General features: G+C 46.4%; 3 protein-coding genes across 3 annotated transcripts; 2 read left to right on the top strand and 1 right to left on the bottom strand.

Annotated features, from left to right (window-relative positions):
* The first annotated feature begins 431 nt into the window (after window positions 1–431).
* Window positions 432–7,113, top strand: LOC147251164 (uncharacterized). Its single transcript, XM_086222655.1, has 6 exons — window positions 432–614; window positions 2,054–2,167; window positions 2,247–3,472; window positions 3,627–4,478; window positions 4,636–4,746; window positions 5,241–7,113. The coding sequence occupies exons 1-6, from the start codon at window positions 599–601 to the stop codon at window positions 6,033–6,035; spliced, it is 3,114 nt and encodes a 1,037-aa protein (XP_086078781.1). The 5' UTR covers window positions 432–598; the 3' UTR covers window positions 6,036–7,113.
* A 1,147-nt stretch (window positions 7,114–8,260) lies between these two features.
* On the bottom strand, window positions 8,261–10,462 carry cryba1l1 (crystallin, beta A1, like 1). The gene is made up of 6 exons (XM_086221640.1): window positions 10,391–10,462; window positions 10,001–10,083; window positions 9,787–9,905; window positions 9,552–9,693; window positions 9,324–9,466; window positions 8,261–8,977 (listed from the first exon to the last, which is right to left on the bottom strand). Exons 2-6 carry the CDS (start codon window positions 10,073–10,075, stop codon window positions 8,830–8,832), a joined length of 627 nt encoding a protein of 208 aa, XP_086077766.1. The 5' UTR covers window positions 10,076–10,083; window positions 10,391–10,462; the 3' UTR covers window positions 8,261–8,829.
* A 1,134-nt stretch (window positions 10,463–11,596) lies between these two features.
* On the top strand, window positions 11,597–13,547 carry crybb1l1 (crystallin, beta B1, like 1). The gene is made up of 6 exons (XM_086221639.1): window positions 11,597–11,652; window positions 11,803–11,900; window positions 11,981–12,099; window positions 12,175–12,307; window positions 12,407–12,549; window positions 12,634–13,547. Exons 2-6 carry the CDS (start codon window positions 11,808–11,810, stop codon window positions 12,803–12,805), a joined length of 660 nt encoding a protein of 219 aa, XP_086077765.1. The 5' UTR covers window positions 11,597–11,652; window positions 11,803–11,807; the 3' UTR covers window positions 12,806–13,547.
* Window positions 13,548–14,151: the final 604 nt, after the last annotated feature.

Below are 14,151 nucleotides of genomic sequence, written 5' to 3'. Positions count from 1 at the left end.
GATGTTATTCAGCCTTCTTTGAATTGTATTAAGGTGTTGTTATTTAAACTGACTGGATGTACTAGAGCTTGTTGGTCTATTATCTTGAATGGCCTTATCATGTCTTGCTTCCCTCATTTATATCAGTGTAGACCATCTCAGTGTAACTTAAGAACCAGTCAACAACTGAACATCTTGGAATCAACACATTCTGCAGTAACAACTTCTTTAAATATTATGTAAATACAACAGAATTATTAAAGTTAATTATTATTATTTAAAATAAACGTGTTTACTTGCTTGACTGGAGTACCACCAGTCTGTTTTTGCTTCGTAAACGCTGTAGATGGAGGGAACCATCTTGACTCCAATATCTTCTGTGTAATCTTTGGTTTAATCTCGTTGCTGTACACGCACACTGCCGCCGCCTAGTGGTTAAGCGGCGAATTGTATCTCGGCGTTGCCGCTGATGACCACGCTGACCTGTGATTGACCTTATCAGAGCGGAAAAGAAAACCGACAGAATAAAACACAGTATTGTCCTTGACCAGTCCTTTAAATGTAGTTCAAGAAAAAATGGTCCAATTCATTTTTTCTGCCCGTCGACTTATAAAGTGAAATGAGGCCTGCGGAAGGTGAGTGATCCCATCCGGGACCTGCCCGCCTCTTTGAGTACCGATACAGTCAAACGGGGAAGTCTAGTTTAAACCGTCTAGCTTTACCGTAAAGTGTCTTTAGAGTTTCAAGCGTGACGTTTATGACATGATAACAAACAGCGGTTCGGTTGCTGTGCACATGCAGCTGCTACTTTGGCGCTAGTTCGGTGCAGCTAGCAGGCTAGCATGCTAACATCCAGGTGTTCTACCAGTGCCTGCTCGGACTTAATTGAGCAGGAACAGGCTGTCAGGAGTTAAACCCAGGGTTTAAAAAATAGGTATTATTGCTGATATTTTTCCTGTGAGCATTGTATTTGACAGATGGTAGTAAGAAGAGAGTAAACAAAAGTACAAATCCCAAGAAATAGATACATATTTCCTATGTTTTATGAAGGGTTTCATATAATTTGGAGTAGTATTGAAAACTGTTAATATGTTCTTTGGATGCTGAAAATGTAGATAAGATAATCGTTTATTGAATTCCAGGCCTTACAGCGGCAAATGTATCATACAAATTCAAATATCAATAAGTAAAAGTGCAAGATTCTACAAAATAAATATATGAAATTAATCACAAGGAATTACGAAAGTCGAAACAACATACACAAGGAAATCTGAAAGTATCAACAAATGAACTTAAAGAAATGAGAAATACTTCTTTAATAAACCTCCAAACATTTTAACTGAAGGTAGTCGCTGCTCTTATATAACATCGCAAAACTCAAGTATTACATATAGTTAAGGGTCACAATTTAGTCTTAATATAGTTTTAATACACCTCAGAAAATCAGCTCCTTGCAAGTCTTTTCCTGTGTTATTTCTTGTTTTATTATTTGTTAAAATGAACTTTTCCAGAAGCGTCACAGTACACACATAATTCCTCCTTAGTAGTGTAGTTTGTAAACCCCAGATGCTTTTAACATCAGAAATATCTGTTACACTTTCATCTTTGTTCATATTAGATGTGATGCAAGTGTGGATGTACCATAGCAACCACATTTTTATCCCCAATAGTTTTCTCAAAGACGGATAAACGTGTTTGTAAAGCGCATACTTTCAACTCACTTGTTCTTTGTGATGGATTTAATTGAATTCTGCAGATTGTAGTTGTTGAACATTTCCTGCTCAAAAACAAAAGACACGCATCTTGGTGAGTCTTAGTATCTGTCGGGGCATTTAAAAAAGGGGGGGGGTGCATTCAAATTTATTTTGAAGGGTATCTAAATGCCACCCAAGTATCTAACCTTTGCTGACCTCTAGTGGTGTAACTCCTGAGGTTACCCAGTGGGAGGTTGAAGATAAACCTGCTGAATATCAGCATGTTTTAGTTTTAAGTTATAAACATTTTCACCTAACATCGTCATCACACTTCTCCTTATTCACCCCCTGCTGCCCTCTCTTCTCCTGCTCCTCTCAAGTTGATGGCGAGATGTGGTGCTACCAGAAGCCTGGGTTTGAAGCCCTCCTCCTGGCTGAGCTCCAGCGACAGCAGCAGTGTAACCAGTTCTGTGACACTCTGCTCAAGGCTGAGGGTACGAGACAAATAGAGGCATTGATCTTTTGCTTCAATCCTTGTGTTATTAATTAAAGGAGGTGTGCGTCTCTCTGCAGGGGTCTCAGTGCCGGCACACAGTTGTATTCTCTCCGCCATCAGCCCCCAAATGTCCACCTCTCTGTCCTCCATGCCGGCCCCCTCAGCTGGACAGAGACACCTCCTGGAGTTCGGGACTCTGGGTGCCTGCACGCTGCTCCACATGGTCAGACTGCTGTACTCAGGCGAGATGGTTGGGGAAGGGGAGAGGGAGAAGCTGGAGGCCATGTCTGCTGCCGCCAAGATGGGCATCCATGGGCTTGTAGAGGTCTCAACGAAGAACTGTAAAAGAAGAGGTGGAGAAGAAGGTGGTCGGCAGGCGGAGGTCGGGGTGCAGACGGAGCCCACGCTGCCTGAGGGGCAATGTGTTAGCTGGAGGAAAGAGGTGAGGGACGGGAACATATTACTGTGGAAAGAGATGCAGTTCAGTGGTGAGAAAGATTCGTGGACTCAGACTGAAGAGCTGCAGATAGACACCGACCCTCCTTCACACCCCACAGCCCCCTTTCAGACCATAGATATGGCTTCTCTCCAGAGTCTAGGACAGTCTCACTCACACCAACTTCCTCCTCAAATTCCCTGTGTCCCCATTTCCTTCAGCTACCCACAAGATGAAATCCAAACCTCCTCTGGTCCTGCAGTGTGTATTCAGGATTCTCCTGCTGTGGCCCACCCGTGCTCCTCTGTTGCCCCGTCCCTCCTCCCTTATCACAGCCAAGCCTCCCCATGGCCTGAGGACCCTCACTGCTGGTTGACTGACCTTCAAGAAGCAGCAGACCAGGATGTTGGGATGTGTGACGAATGGGAAGACAAGAGGCTTGAGCAGTTTCAGGACAACATCCCAGGATTCATCAGCCACTTCCTGATGGGGGACCAGGAGGACGGCCCCCGTGGGAGGCGAACAAGGAAGAGGCAGAGAGGCGCTGGGAGAGCCGGGACAGGCGAGAGACGTGCCAAAAGACCTCAAGCTAGAAGAGGAGGGAGGGGACGTGGAGGGTTAACACAGACAGTGGATGTGCAGGACGTGGGGGCGAGCAAACTGCAGAAGGTGATCCTGCGGCGATGTGGGATTCAGGTGCACAGGACGGGTCAGGGAGGAGGCGCCGTTGGCAAGAAGCTGTACCTGATGAGCAGAGAACTTGTGAGGTCGGCCAAGAGCTGTCAGAGGAGGAGGGCTAATGCTAAAGTGTGGGAGTTCAGTCCAAGGCTGTGCAGAGGGAAGATTACAACACAGGACAGGAAACAGGTGAGAGGTTCTCTGTCGCCAGCAGAACGTCTGAATGGACACGGAGAGAACTCATAACACTGTGAAGTAGCCGCTACTATCATTTAGCAGTAGAATTTACAGTTCTACTATCTTCTACACTTACATGACGTACTGCTCTCTCTCCTCGTTACAGGGGGTGCTCCCTGTCGGTGCTGCCCGGAGAGCGGGACCCTTGTCAGCCCCCACACCATCTCACACCCTGATGTCACCTACAGCCCCCCACACCTCCCTCCTCTACACCACACCCCTGCCTCCTCCAGCCCCTCTCCCTCCTGAGGAGCAGCCAGAGCACATCGATCGGCTTTTGGACGAGGTGATAAAGGGCCTCCACATCTTACCGATCAACAGAGCTCCGTATTCTCAGGGGTCTCTTCCAGCCACCTGCAGCAAACAACAGCATCCAACCTCCGGATGCCCAGAGATTGTTGTTGAAGAAGGTACAGTTGACAGATCCAGTTCTGAGGAGCCTGTTCTGCAGACTCAGGTGGAGGGGGAGTTAACTGAGATCCTGGACCACTTCCTGCAGTCATTTGAGCAGCATACCAGTGTTTGTGCTGCCAGGGAGGAGGAGGAGGAGGGTCAGGGGGAAGGTGGGGGAGGCACCACAGACTCCAGCAAACACAAGATCCAGACCTCAGACCGTCACACTCCTCATTCAAACTCATTTAGACACACTCAAAAAGTTGAACACCTAAAGGCTGAAGACAAAACAGCATGCAAGACCCCCGCCCCAAGTGCGGTTTCACCCAAACGTAGAGGAAGGGGACCAAGGCGACGTGGGAGGAAACGAAAAAATGATTATCTGTTCTCACTGGAGAAACAGAAGGTGAGGAAGCCGGCGTCACTTAGTAAAGCAAAGACCAAGAGTAGGTGTGGAAAAGAGGACAAGCAGCTAAGGCTGATACCTGTGGTGAAACTGGAGCGAAGTGGCCTCCTGCCCGTTAGCGTCATACTGCAGGGGAGCAGCAACACTCCGGGAGTCAAGGTACCAAACTTTTCGCCAATAATGCCTTCGTTTAGGTTTCCTTTCGCCGCCAGCCACACAGAAACACATTTTGTAATGAAATCTTATCTTAACCGTATAAAACCGACATCAACACTGAAGAAATATGTGTTATAAGTCTGTGCCGTTCCTTTTTCAGGGTGCTACAATAACAAAGTTCAGTTCCACACCATCAGAGAATCCAGTCCATCCTTCATGGAACAAGAAGTTGTATCCAATCAGGAGTCGAATTAAAGACACACACATCATGGTGAGTATTCTCATCCTTCAGTTCAGCCAAACTTGACTGGTAAATAATAGATGTTGATTTCTGCACTTTTGGAAATTGTTATGAAAAGAAGAGAAGGTGACGTTAAACAACCAGGTTGAAAAATTGCCACCGGGAGAAGTTATGAGATTAATGTTCACGCCAACTTCTCTCAGGAAATGCACTTGTTGTCCGTCATTTTAAGAGCCAGACATGCAGATAGAGGCGCTTCTGTCCAGACCCCCACCGGATGGAAGACTGCTGGTTAGCTTAGCTGCTATGAATGTGATAGCGGTGGAGCATAACCTGAAACCACAATCTTCTTGTTTCACTTTCATTTGTTTGAGCCTCACAGTTTGGGGCTCTATGTTTGGAATCAGTAGAGAAAAGGTCGTCTGGGTACATCCTGCTGTATCTGAATGTGTCCTCCAAACACCTGTTCTTCTTTTCGGTTTTAAATCATTTTTTTGCATTTACATAGTTTATTTTTTTTACAGGATTGTCTGTCTTTTCTGGAGCAGCCCCTTCCAGATGTACGACGACGCCAACCAAGGAAGAACGGTTTCCTGGAGGAGAGTTCCACAGCGACCCCTCAGCTCCAGCCTGCACAGTCCGATGACACGGAGGAGTCACCTAAGGAGAGGCAGGAGAGTGAGTCCGCTGTGCTGCCCTGGGAGGAGGCGAAGGAACCAGAGAGACTGATGAAGAGACATGCAGAGTCAGGAGATGAGGCGAGCGATGACATCAACGCAGCCAAGAGGGCTTGCTTTGGTCGTGTGGTACAGCCGCCGCCTGAGAGGGAGGTAAGTAGTGCTGAAGCAGCAGCCGAGGAGACGGAGGAGGTCATCGACGTGGAGACCGTCTCTCTCACCAGTGCTGGAGGTATGATACCAAGAGAGGCTGACGCGAGCAGGCAGGAGAGGGAAAGTCTGGTGGAAGAAGAGATGGACAGCAGCAACGATGAGATAATCGATGTGGACGGAGTCTCTGACAGCACCATCGTCCTGGAGGACGACCCTCAAGATCACGCAGAAAATAAACACTGCCAGAACAGAGCGCCGCCAATGATGTCACATGTGGTGGAGGCGAAGCTCCCTGTTCCAGCGCTGGGGTTGATGGGAATCTGTGACGAGGACATCGATGTGATCGGAGGGTCCAGTCCCATCCCTGATCCAGTCATGATCCACTGGACAGAATCCTCTGAAAGTGAGGAAGAGGAGGAGATTGATGTCATCGGAAAGGCTGACTACCCTTCATCGGCCATCCTCACCGTTATTGAAGCTAAACCTTAGCTCCCGAGACTCCAGTGTTTTTCTGTTCTTCTTGTCTTTGTTGGGGTTTTATTCCTTCATTTCCCAGAAAATTCTCAGAATTGTTTTAAAGCGAAACCAGAAGTGCAGCCGATCAAGTTTGGAGTCCAGAGCTCAGGAAGATGGTTTTTCCCTCCTGCCAACACAGAAATCTGAATCACCACAACTGCTTGCATCAGCAAAACTCAGAACAAACTCTGAGCCACATCGTCCGTTCTAGTCCAGGTCTCGTTTATCCAGCCCAACACTTTTTGAGCAAAAAACAGACGACAACACCTTCCACAAAGGAACAGCAGGGAAAACACACCTGAGTGAGCTGAAGACTCCTGTTTGTGAGGACTTGAAAGCCAAAATTGGATTTTTGGGTGAAGAATTGATTTAGCTTTTTAAATCGGAATCTAAGTTTCGAGGCAGGTAGAGGACACGCTAGCTAGAGGTGTCCCGGCTCTCCACTGATTTTATCTTGTTCATGTGCAGACACAGATGATCTTGGGATTTAATTCATTGATGACATCATTATGCATGAAAACACACAAGCCAGTCAGCATCAAAACAAAAAGTCTTGGTGTGCAGCTGTTCAGTTTTCTCAAGTGTCCCAGCGTGACCAGGAGTGTTCCTTCTTTTTGCTTTACAGATTTTAGCATTGATTTACTGGAAAAAAGTCAGGTTTCTTTTTTTTTTTCACCACGTTCAGTAATTAGTGTCTGTCGAGACGAATCGTTGAGCAATTTTCAAGTGTTCGAAACAGCTCTACTCTGGAGAGTATTTCACCCCCAAGGAATCAAGAAGGTTTTTTATCAGTGGTAGACATGTCTATGACAGTGTGAGTTGTAAATCTGAGTGATGACGTCAGCCGCTGTTCTGCCTTCCAGGAAAAAAAAAAAACCTCTTGTCTTCCCAGCGTAGCCGTTTGTTACGTCCAGCCCCATTCCTGTTGGCCATTTTGAGACTCTTTATTTCTTTTTTCAGCAATAAAACTTCTCTTTTGATTCGTGTCGCTCGTTTGAAGTGGTTCAACTTCACATCACAAAAATGTGGCTCCGCACTCAGGACATCTATCAAGTACACAATCGTTTCACATATATTGTCTATATATATATGTGTGTGTGTGTGTATATATATATATATATATATATATATATATACACACACACATATATATACATATATATGTGTGTATATATATATGTATATATATGTATATATATGTATATATATATATATATATATGTATATGTATATGTGTATCAAGATTTGATTCTACTCTTAAATGTCCAATCCCACAGACTTTCTATATCCAAGCTGCAACATTTAATCGGTCAGTTGAGAGAAAGAAAATCAAGTATTTTTTCAAATGTTTACAGAAGACAAAAAGTGCGTCAGAACATTTAAATATGAGGATTTCCTTCTTGCCGTTCATGGCAGGAAATGAAGAGTCTTTGGCAAAAGGTGCATTTTGATACTTCGACTCATAAATTAATCAGTAGTTAAAATATTCTTGTTGTGATATATTTGTATGAATGTGATACTTTTTTTTTTCCAGTTTTACTCCGCAGCACCTGATGAGAAACAAGCATGTAGCTTAATATTATCGATCAACTTCAGGTCATTATTAAAACTGCTAATACACGACGACGATGATGTCAACGTCTCCAAATAAGTCTCCAAACACAGTTAATCTCACTTTTAAATATCAGGGGACAAAAACCGGGGCTCTTCACTCACTTCAGATCAGATATTTTTGTTTTGTTTGACTACGTAAAAGTTCAGCTGTGTTCTTAATCCTGCTGTTACTCGTCAAAGTTTTTCTGAAGTGCAACTTGTTTTATCAGAATGAAGATATTGCCTTTATTTTTGTGTTTGTCCTGTTGTGAGTGTGCCACCGTTATGAACCTGTAAACATACCAACCATAGACGGTCCTTCGTTAGCATTTGTTCAGTTCTAAGGTTCCCGTTTGAAACACTGTAACAAAACAGAAAAAAGTTTTCAATCCATCCCTGCAACATTTTTTTGTTGTTACCCCCCCCCCCCCCACTGTAAAACTAATTGTCATTTGCATGAATGTAGAATGTGCCAACCAGTCTGAACCCTCTGCTTGTGTTTCCTACTGAGAGGAGAAGGGAGCCAGGTGGACACTCATTCACATATTTGTGGGTTTTTTTGTTTGTTTTTAAATGCTGCAATGAAATCACACACACATTTTTAAATCATAGAAGAAGAATCTGAAGTTAAAATGGGTTTATTAGTTATCAACCTATGTGGATCAACCTCGTACACACAAAAACAACACATCTGAGCTGCACCACAGCACAGTCTCAGCATCGCTGCCTGCTACGCTGAGGAGAGCGAGTGCAGCTGGGCAGGTTTCCCTTCGAGTGGCGCCATTTTGGTGACTGACTCCCTCTGTTTGCTTCCAGCATGTCGAGGGGCTGCTCTACTCCTCGCCCACCTCAGGTGAGAGGAACAGCGCAGGTGTGTGTTTGTGTGTGAGTGCATAGGGACCTCTCAGCAAATAAAAAGACACTGTTGGGGTGTCATTTATGTCAGCATGTGTGTGTGTGGACTGTGTGTTTCCCTGTGCTTTAACAGTGCGATATTGTCTCTTATCACACTCTGGCAGCGGCTGTAAATCAGTAGTGGTGTTGAGTCGGGCTGGGGCAGCTCAACTCGACAGGAAGAAAAAAAGATGAAGAGAGAAATAAAGAAGGAGAGGAGGGGATGATGGTTGGAGCTGCGGTCCGTGAGCTGTGGCCTCAGGCTCAGCCTGTCCTCCTCTCAGTGCTGGATGCGCCTGATGGACTGGATCTGAGGGGTCTGACAGTGGGAGCCCCAGGTCCTCCAGTGCTGGTAATCTCCACTGTGTCTCTCACACTCCATGATGTACTGCTGGCCCCTGTAGCCAGAAAACTGGTAGCACACAAAGCTGTAGGAGGAAAAGAGGAGACCACAAGAGTTAGAGGGACTATTTTAGGAGCTCCACAAGCAGCTGTTGGGATCTGGCCCGTGCTTGCAGCTTAGATCTGGAATGTTTATTCCCTACGACACATTCTAATGAGGGATTATGGTGATATACAGTGTCATGTGTTCACTTGTCAGTGTGTTTACATTAAATTAGCTGCTATTTTAATGGTCCCTGTTAGAGGTTGTGATGCAAACACTAGAACAACTACACTTTCAAGACAGAGAAACAGCTTTTAAACACACTTGTGTATATACAGTTAGCCTGAATGTGAAAAATGCATCCTATTCATGCTGTTGGCATCACTTACGCGCCACATTGCACATGCATGGAGCCCACTTCAGGCAACATCCAGCCCATAGCCTGCAGAGAGGGGTAGTCGTCACAGATCTCCACGCTGCGGCCCATGAAGTTCTCCTTCTCAAAGATGATCATGCGGCTGCTCTGGTGGGACTGAGGCACAGAGACATTAGAACCGGTGGTTAGAGACGTCAAAACAGGGACACATCCTCTCTTGCAGCCTTGAGGAGATACTCACAGCGCAATAGATGGGGCGCAGGGACATGAGGCGCTCCACGTGGTAAGAGAGGGATCCGCTGTAGGCATCCCAGTGGGGGTACTCTCCTCTCTCCAGGATGAACTGTTGGCCCTGGAAGTCATGGTGCTCAAAACCCACCCAGCTACACAGAGACGCAGAGAGTGTCCACTCATGTCACTATCCATTCCGAGGTGAAATACAGCTTGTTAACACAAATAAAGTTTGACAGACTTACGCTCCACTCTCCACCCTGATGGAACGGATGTTGTCCAGTCCGCACTCCTGGATGTTGCAACACTCAGAGGTGAACTCCAGGCACTTGCCCTGGAAATGCTCCTGCTCAAACACAGTCACCTATAGGAGACAGAACCAGGGGTTGAGAACACATCACGCCCATCCTTTTGAACAGAAATGCACAAATCATATAATTGAGCCAATTGTATGTTTACCTTGAAGAAGGGGGCCATACCCATGCCTGAGTTGACCAGTGGCTGCATCATTGGGGACCTTGTAGTTCTGTACATCTTTACTCCTGATGCGAGAACAGAAGAAAAAACACGAAAAGTGTGGAGAGGAAACAGCATTCAACATTAATTTACCTCCTCTAGTCGAGTTTGTATTTTGCAAATAAGTTGTTTTTCGCCTCATTGCTGTCAATCCTTTATTAGGATGGAACACCCCAACTCATAAAAACCTAAAACAGCTCAAGGGCCTCAGAAACAGTGAATTTGCTTATTTAAAGGTTGTAAAATCGAAGGTATAGAAGCAGTAAAGGTGTTGCACGGGTGTTTCGGTGCTTTTGGTGTGCTGAGTTGAGAGCAGAGATGATGGAGCCTTACCTAGAATTACTGGAAGAGCTCGGGAGTGGTACGCGCCTACCGCCTGCCTCGCGTGGAGCTTTGAGAGAACCTGGCGCTTCAGTTTTATACGGGCTGCCGGGGAGCGCGCTCGCCACCTCGTGTTCGCGGCTACCGGCTCGGTTCGCGCGCACTGGTCGTTCAGAAGCGGCAGCATCGGCGGTGGTGCGCGCTCCCGATGAGGCTGCTGCTGCTACCGCTGCCGCTGTCCCCGCGGGGCCGCTGGATGCTGTTGTCCTGTCCCAGCGGCCAGCTCAGCAGATCCCATAGTGCAGCTGGGACTCTCAGACAAAGGCGATCCGGTATGTTCGGACCCCGGTCAGCAGTCCAGCGTGTGTGGAGAATTTGCGGATTAACGGCGCAGCAAAGAGGCACCGTGTGTGTGCGCGTGTGCAGCTATCCTTATGAGGACCAGTTGGAGTTTGACACTATCTTAATGTTTGAGAATTAGGTCATTTTGCTATGTTCTGAATTAGTCATCTTTGGATCTAAATGAACCCAAACTTGGGACTGAAACCGGGTTTAAGTCTAGGCGAGAGGGTGCGGTCAGGCTCTTAGTCGTGATGGTTGGGGTTAGGTTATGGGGCCAGGGATGATGTCAGTGAGTGTCCTCACTAAGATAGCTGTACAAAGGGGTGTGTGTCTGTGTTACTTGACTTGTAACACGTTCCATGGCTCCCGTGTGTGTGAGCAGGTCACAGTACCATCAGCTACATGGATGTACAGTGAATTCACCTGCACTCACTGTACATCTCCAATGAAAAACTTTCATGATTTACTCATCAGAGTGGGTTTGCCATAACTACCACCAAAGAACCTCTGGCCTGATTTGGCTGTCCTGCACATACATAGGAGACATTTTAATAAATATGTATTTATTTCACAAATAAACATGTATCTGCTATCTCATTATTAGAGGCACTTCCTGCTGTCTAAAATTTTGTATTACCTATGAAAAAGTTGATATCAGGAGCTTGACTTGCGCTTTATTCTTCCTGTTTATCGCTGGACTTTGGTTTCAACTCCAGCTCCTGTCAGTCGTCCTCTGTCTCCGCCCATCCCCTCCGTCCGTCCCTCTGTGATGATGCGGGGGTTTCTTTTGTCTCGTGTCTCTGACCTCAGCAGGTTTGTTTCTCTCCCTGTAATCTCTCTCCTGTGGGCGCCAGCGTATAAAAAGGAGGGGCGCACTCCGAGCCGCACACACTCTGAGTGAGGCTCGGCGCAGGCATCGCACACACAGACAGGTAAGGTACACACACATGCTCTGCACCCTGAGGTGTGTGTAGATCCACAATAAAATGGATAAAGATACAGATCTTGATTTAAATGTGCATGTTCATCTCTGCTGTATCAAACCTGGTTAGTCTCAGCCTTTCCCCTCTTTTTCCACCCAGTAATCATGTCCAGTGGAGATAAGTCCAAGACCTCTTCCCAAACTGATGGGAAGGCTGCCCAGAGCAAGAAGTCTGAGATAGGCATGATGTCCTACAAGGTGGGTACCTCTCTCATGGAGGTAGCAGTGACTCTGGAACTGTTTATTTGATCTGGCCGATGTGTGTGTGTCTCCTGCAGATGTATGTGTTCGACCAGGAGAACTTCCAGGGTCGCATGATCGAGATCAGCAATGAGATCATGAATGTGTGTGAGATGGGCATGGACCGCGTGCGCTCCCTGCGCGTTGAGTGTGGACCGTAAGTCCTCTTTCATGAGTGTTTTGCACATTGGTGCCTTTGCGTGGTTGTAACATGATACCTCATGATCGGCAGTTTCGTGGGCTTCGAGCAGATGAACTTCTGTGGTGAGATGTACATCCTGGAGAAGGGAGAGTATCCTCGCTGGGACTCCTGGAGCAACTGCCAGAAGAACGACTACCTGCTGTCCTTCAAGCCCGTCAAAATGGTAAAAACAAAAAAACAACAGAAAAATGTGGCTTTGCTGTTGAGTTTCTTTACTTTTTCTCATTAAGCTAATATTCCCACATGTGCTTGTTTTTCCCAGGACCCTGAGAAGCACAAGATCTGCCTGTACGAGGTGGGAGAGTTCAAGGGCCGCAAGATGGAGATCATGGATGACGATGTTCCCAGCCTGTTCTCCTATGGCTTCACTGACAGAGTGGGCAGCATCATTGTCACCTGTGGAACGTGAGTGTCTTTCACTGCTCAAACAGAGACCAGACTCAGCGCAGCAGTCAAGCAAGGATAACGTCATTGCCTTCTGTTTTCCAGCTGGGTGGGTTACCAGTTCCCCGGGTACCGTGGCAGCCAGTACCTGCTGGAGAAGGGCGACTACAGGCACTTCAACGAGTATGGCGCCCGCAGTCCTCAGTTCCAGTCTGTGAGGCGTATTCGTGACATGCAGTGGCACCAACAGGGCTGCTACACCATGGCCAGCAAGTGAGGCTCAGGAAAGGAGAGAAAGAGAAAGAGTGGAAGTGAGGGAGAGGGGCGGAGGAAGAGGGGAAGGGGGAGAGATGTCTGAGGCCTTACCTCAGTACCTTAAATGATCTATGATCTAGTGCAGGAGGGTGAAGGGTGAGGATCTAGATCTGCCCCTGATCAGAATCATCAACTCCTTGTGAGGACCAGCTGGACCACCCTCCATTCCTCTCTGTCTCTATTTTTCTCTTTCTCCCCTGTGGGCTGAGCTTTGCTTTCCCCCCTTTCTCCTTTTTTTTAGTCCCTAACTTCATTCCCTTCCACAGTCCTCTGGGACACCAAAGAGGAAACAAGGCACCTCTTGCTGTTTTACACAAGATTCTCGGCTCAGGGTATGATGCACCATGGGAAACTGAGTCCCTAGAGCCCCCTGCCCCGTCTTCTTGCCCCTGTGCATTGCGCGCCCTCTCTGCTGTACAGAATCCTGGCCAAGTTTTCAATAAAAAGGAAAATCTTGATTTCAAATATGTTGTCATTGTTACTCGTTACTGAAAAATTACCAAATTAAACCAGAATAAATCTCTTAATTCAAACCAGAAAATCGGAGGAAATTGTGTGTTACAGCTGCAGCCTGCCTGCTGCTACTGCTGGGGTCCCTGCTCCGTACTTCTGCTTCAGCAGCAAGTTTGAAACATTTGATTGCATCACCTAAAGGTGAAACTGTATCCAATATTACAGACAAGGCACCTGAATCTATTACCACTGAATGAATGTTATATTTAATGACCTTAAGTTTCACCACAGGGTGGCAATATTGATGCCATGCCTCAATATGTTGTGTACATTCTCACAGAGAACTATTTTGAATAAAGACAACAGAATTGTTGATAAATCACGGTGTAATAGTGCTGCATCGCCGCCCTATGGGTCAAATGGTATCAAATAAACATTACCAAATTTGGCAGCATTTAAGTTCAATATCAAGGAGATGTGTGAACATCAGGCCAGACCCCCACACCCCACCCCATCCCACCCAAAACAAACAAACAAACAAAAAAATACCACTTTGTTCAAAATCATGCATATGCAGTAATCTCCTGGTCTGGTGAGGTTTGAAGAAATTTCTGCTGACAGGGGCAAAACAATCCACAATTACAGGAAAGTAGTTAAGGCTGAAGTGGGCGTGGCCTATTTCATTAGGTTGGACACACTGACCAACTGTCTTCCGGAAGCCTGATGTCTCTTGGTAACAGCTCCACCTGCTCCTGACATCTACAGGATTGTGTCCCTCAGCTACAGAGAATCCATCAGGCTTTCCTCCCTGTCTGCAAGACTAAATTAAGGGTTAAACAGTCCTTTGTAAAGATG

The sequence above is a fragment of the Aulostomus chinensis genome, chromosome 13 (genome assembly GCF_037954235.1).
Source record: "Aulostomus chinensis isolate RoL2024-O1b breed Wild chromosome 13, RoL_Achi_v1.0, whole genome shotgun sequence".
In the NCBI taxonomy this organism is placed as follows: domain Eukaryota; kingdom Metazoa; phylum Chordata; class Actinopteri; order Syngnathiformes; family Aulostomidae; genus Aulostomus; species Aulostomus chinensis.
Note: the sequence above shows the minus strand (reverse complement) of the source record. Positions and strands in the feature narration are given on the sequence as shown.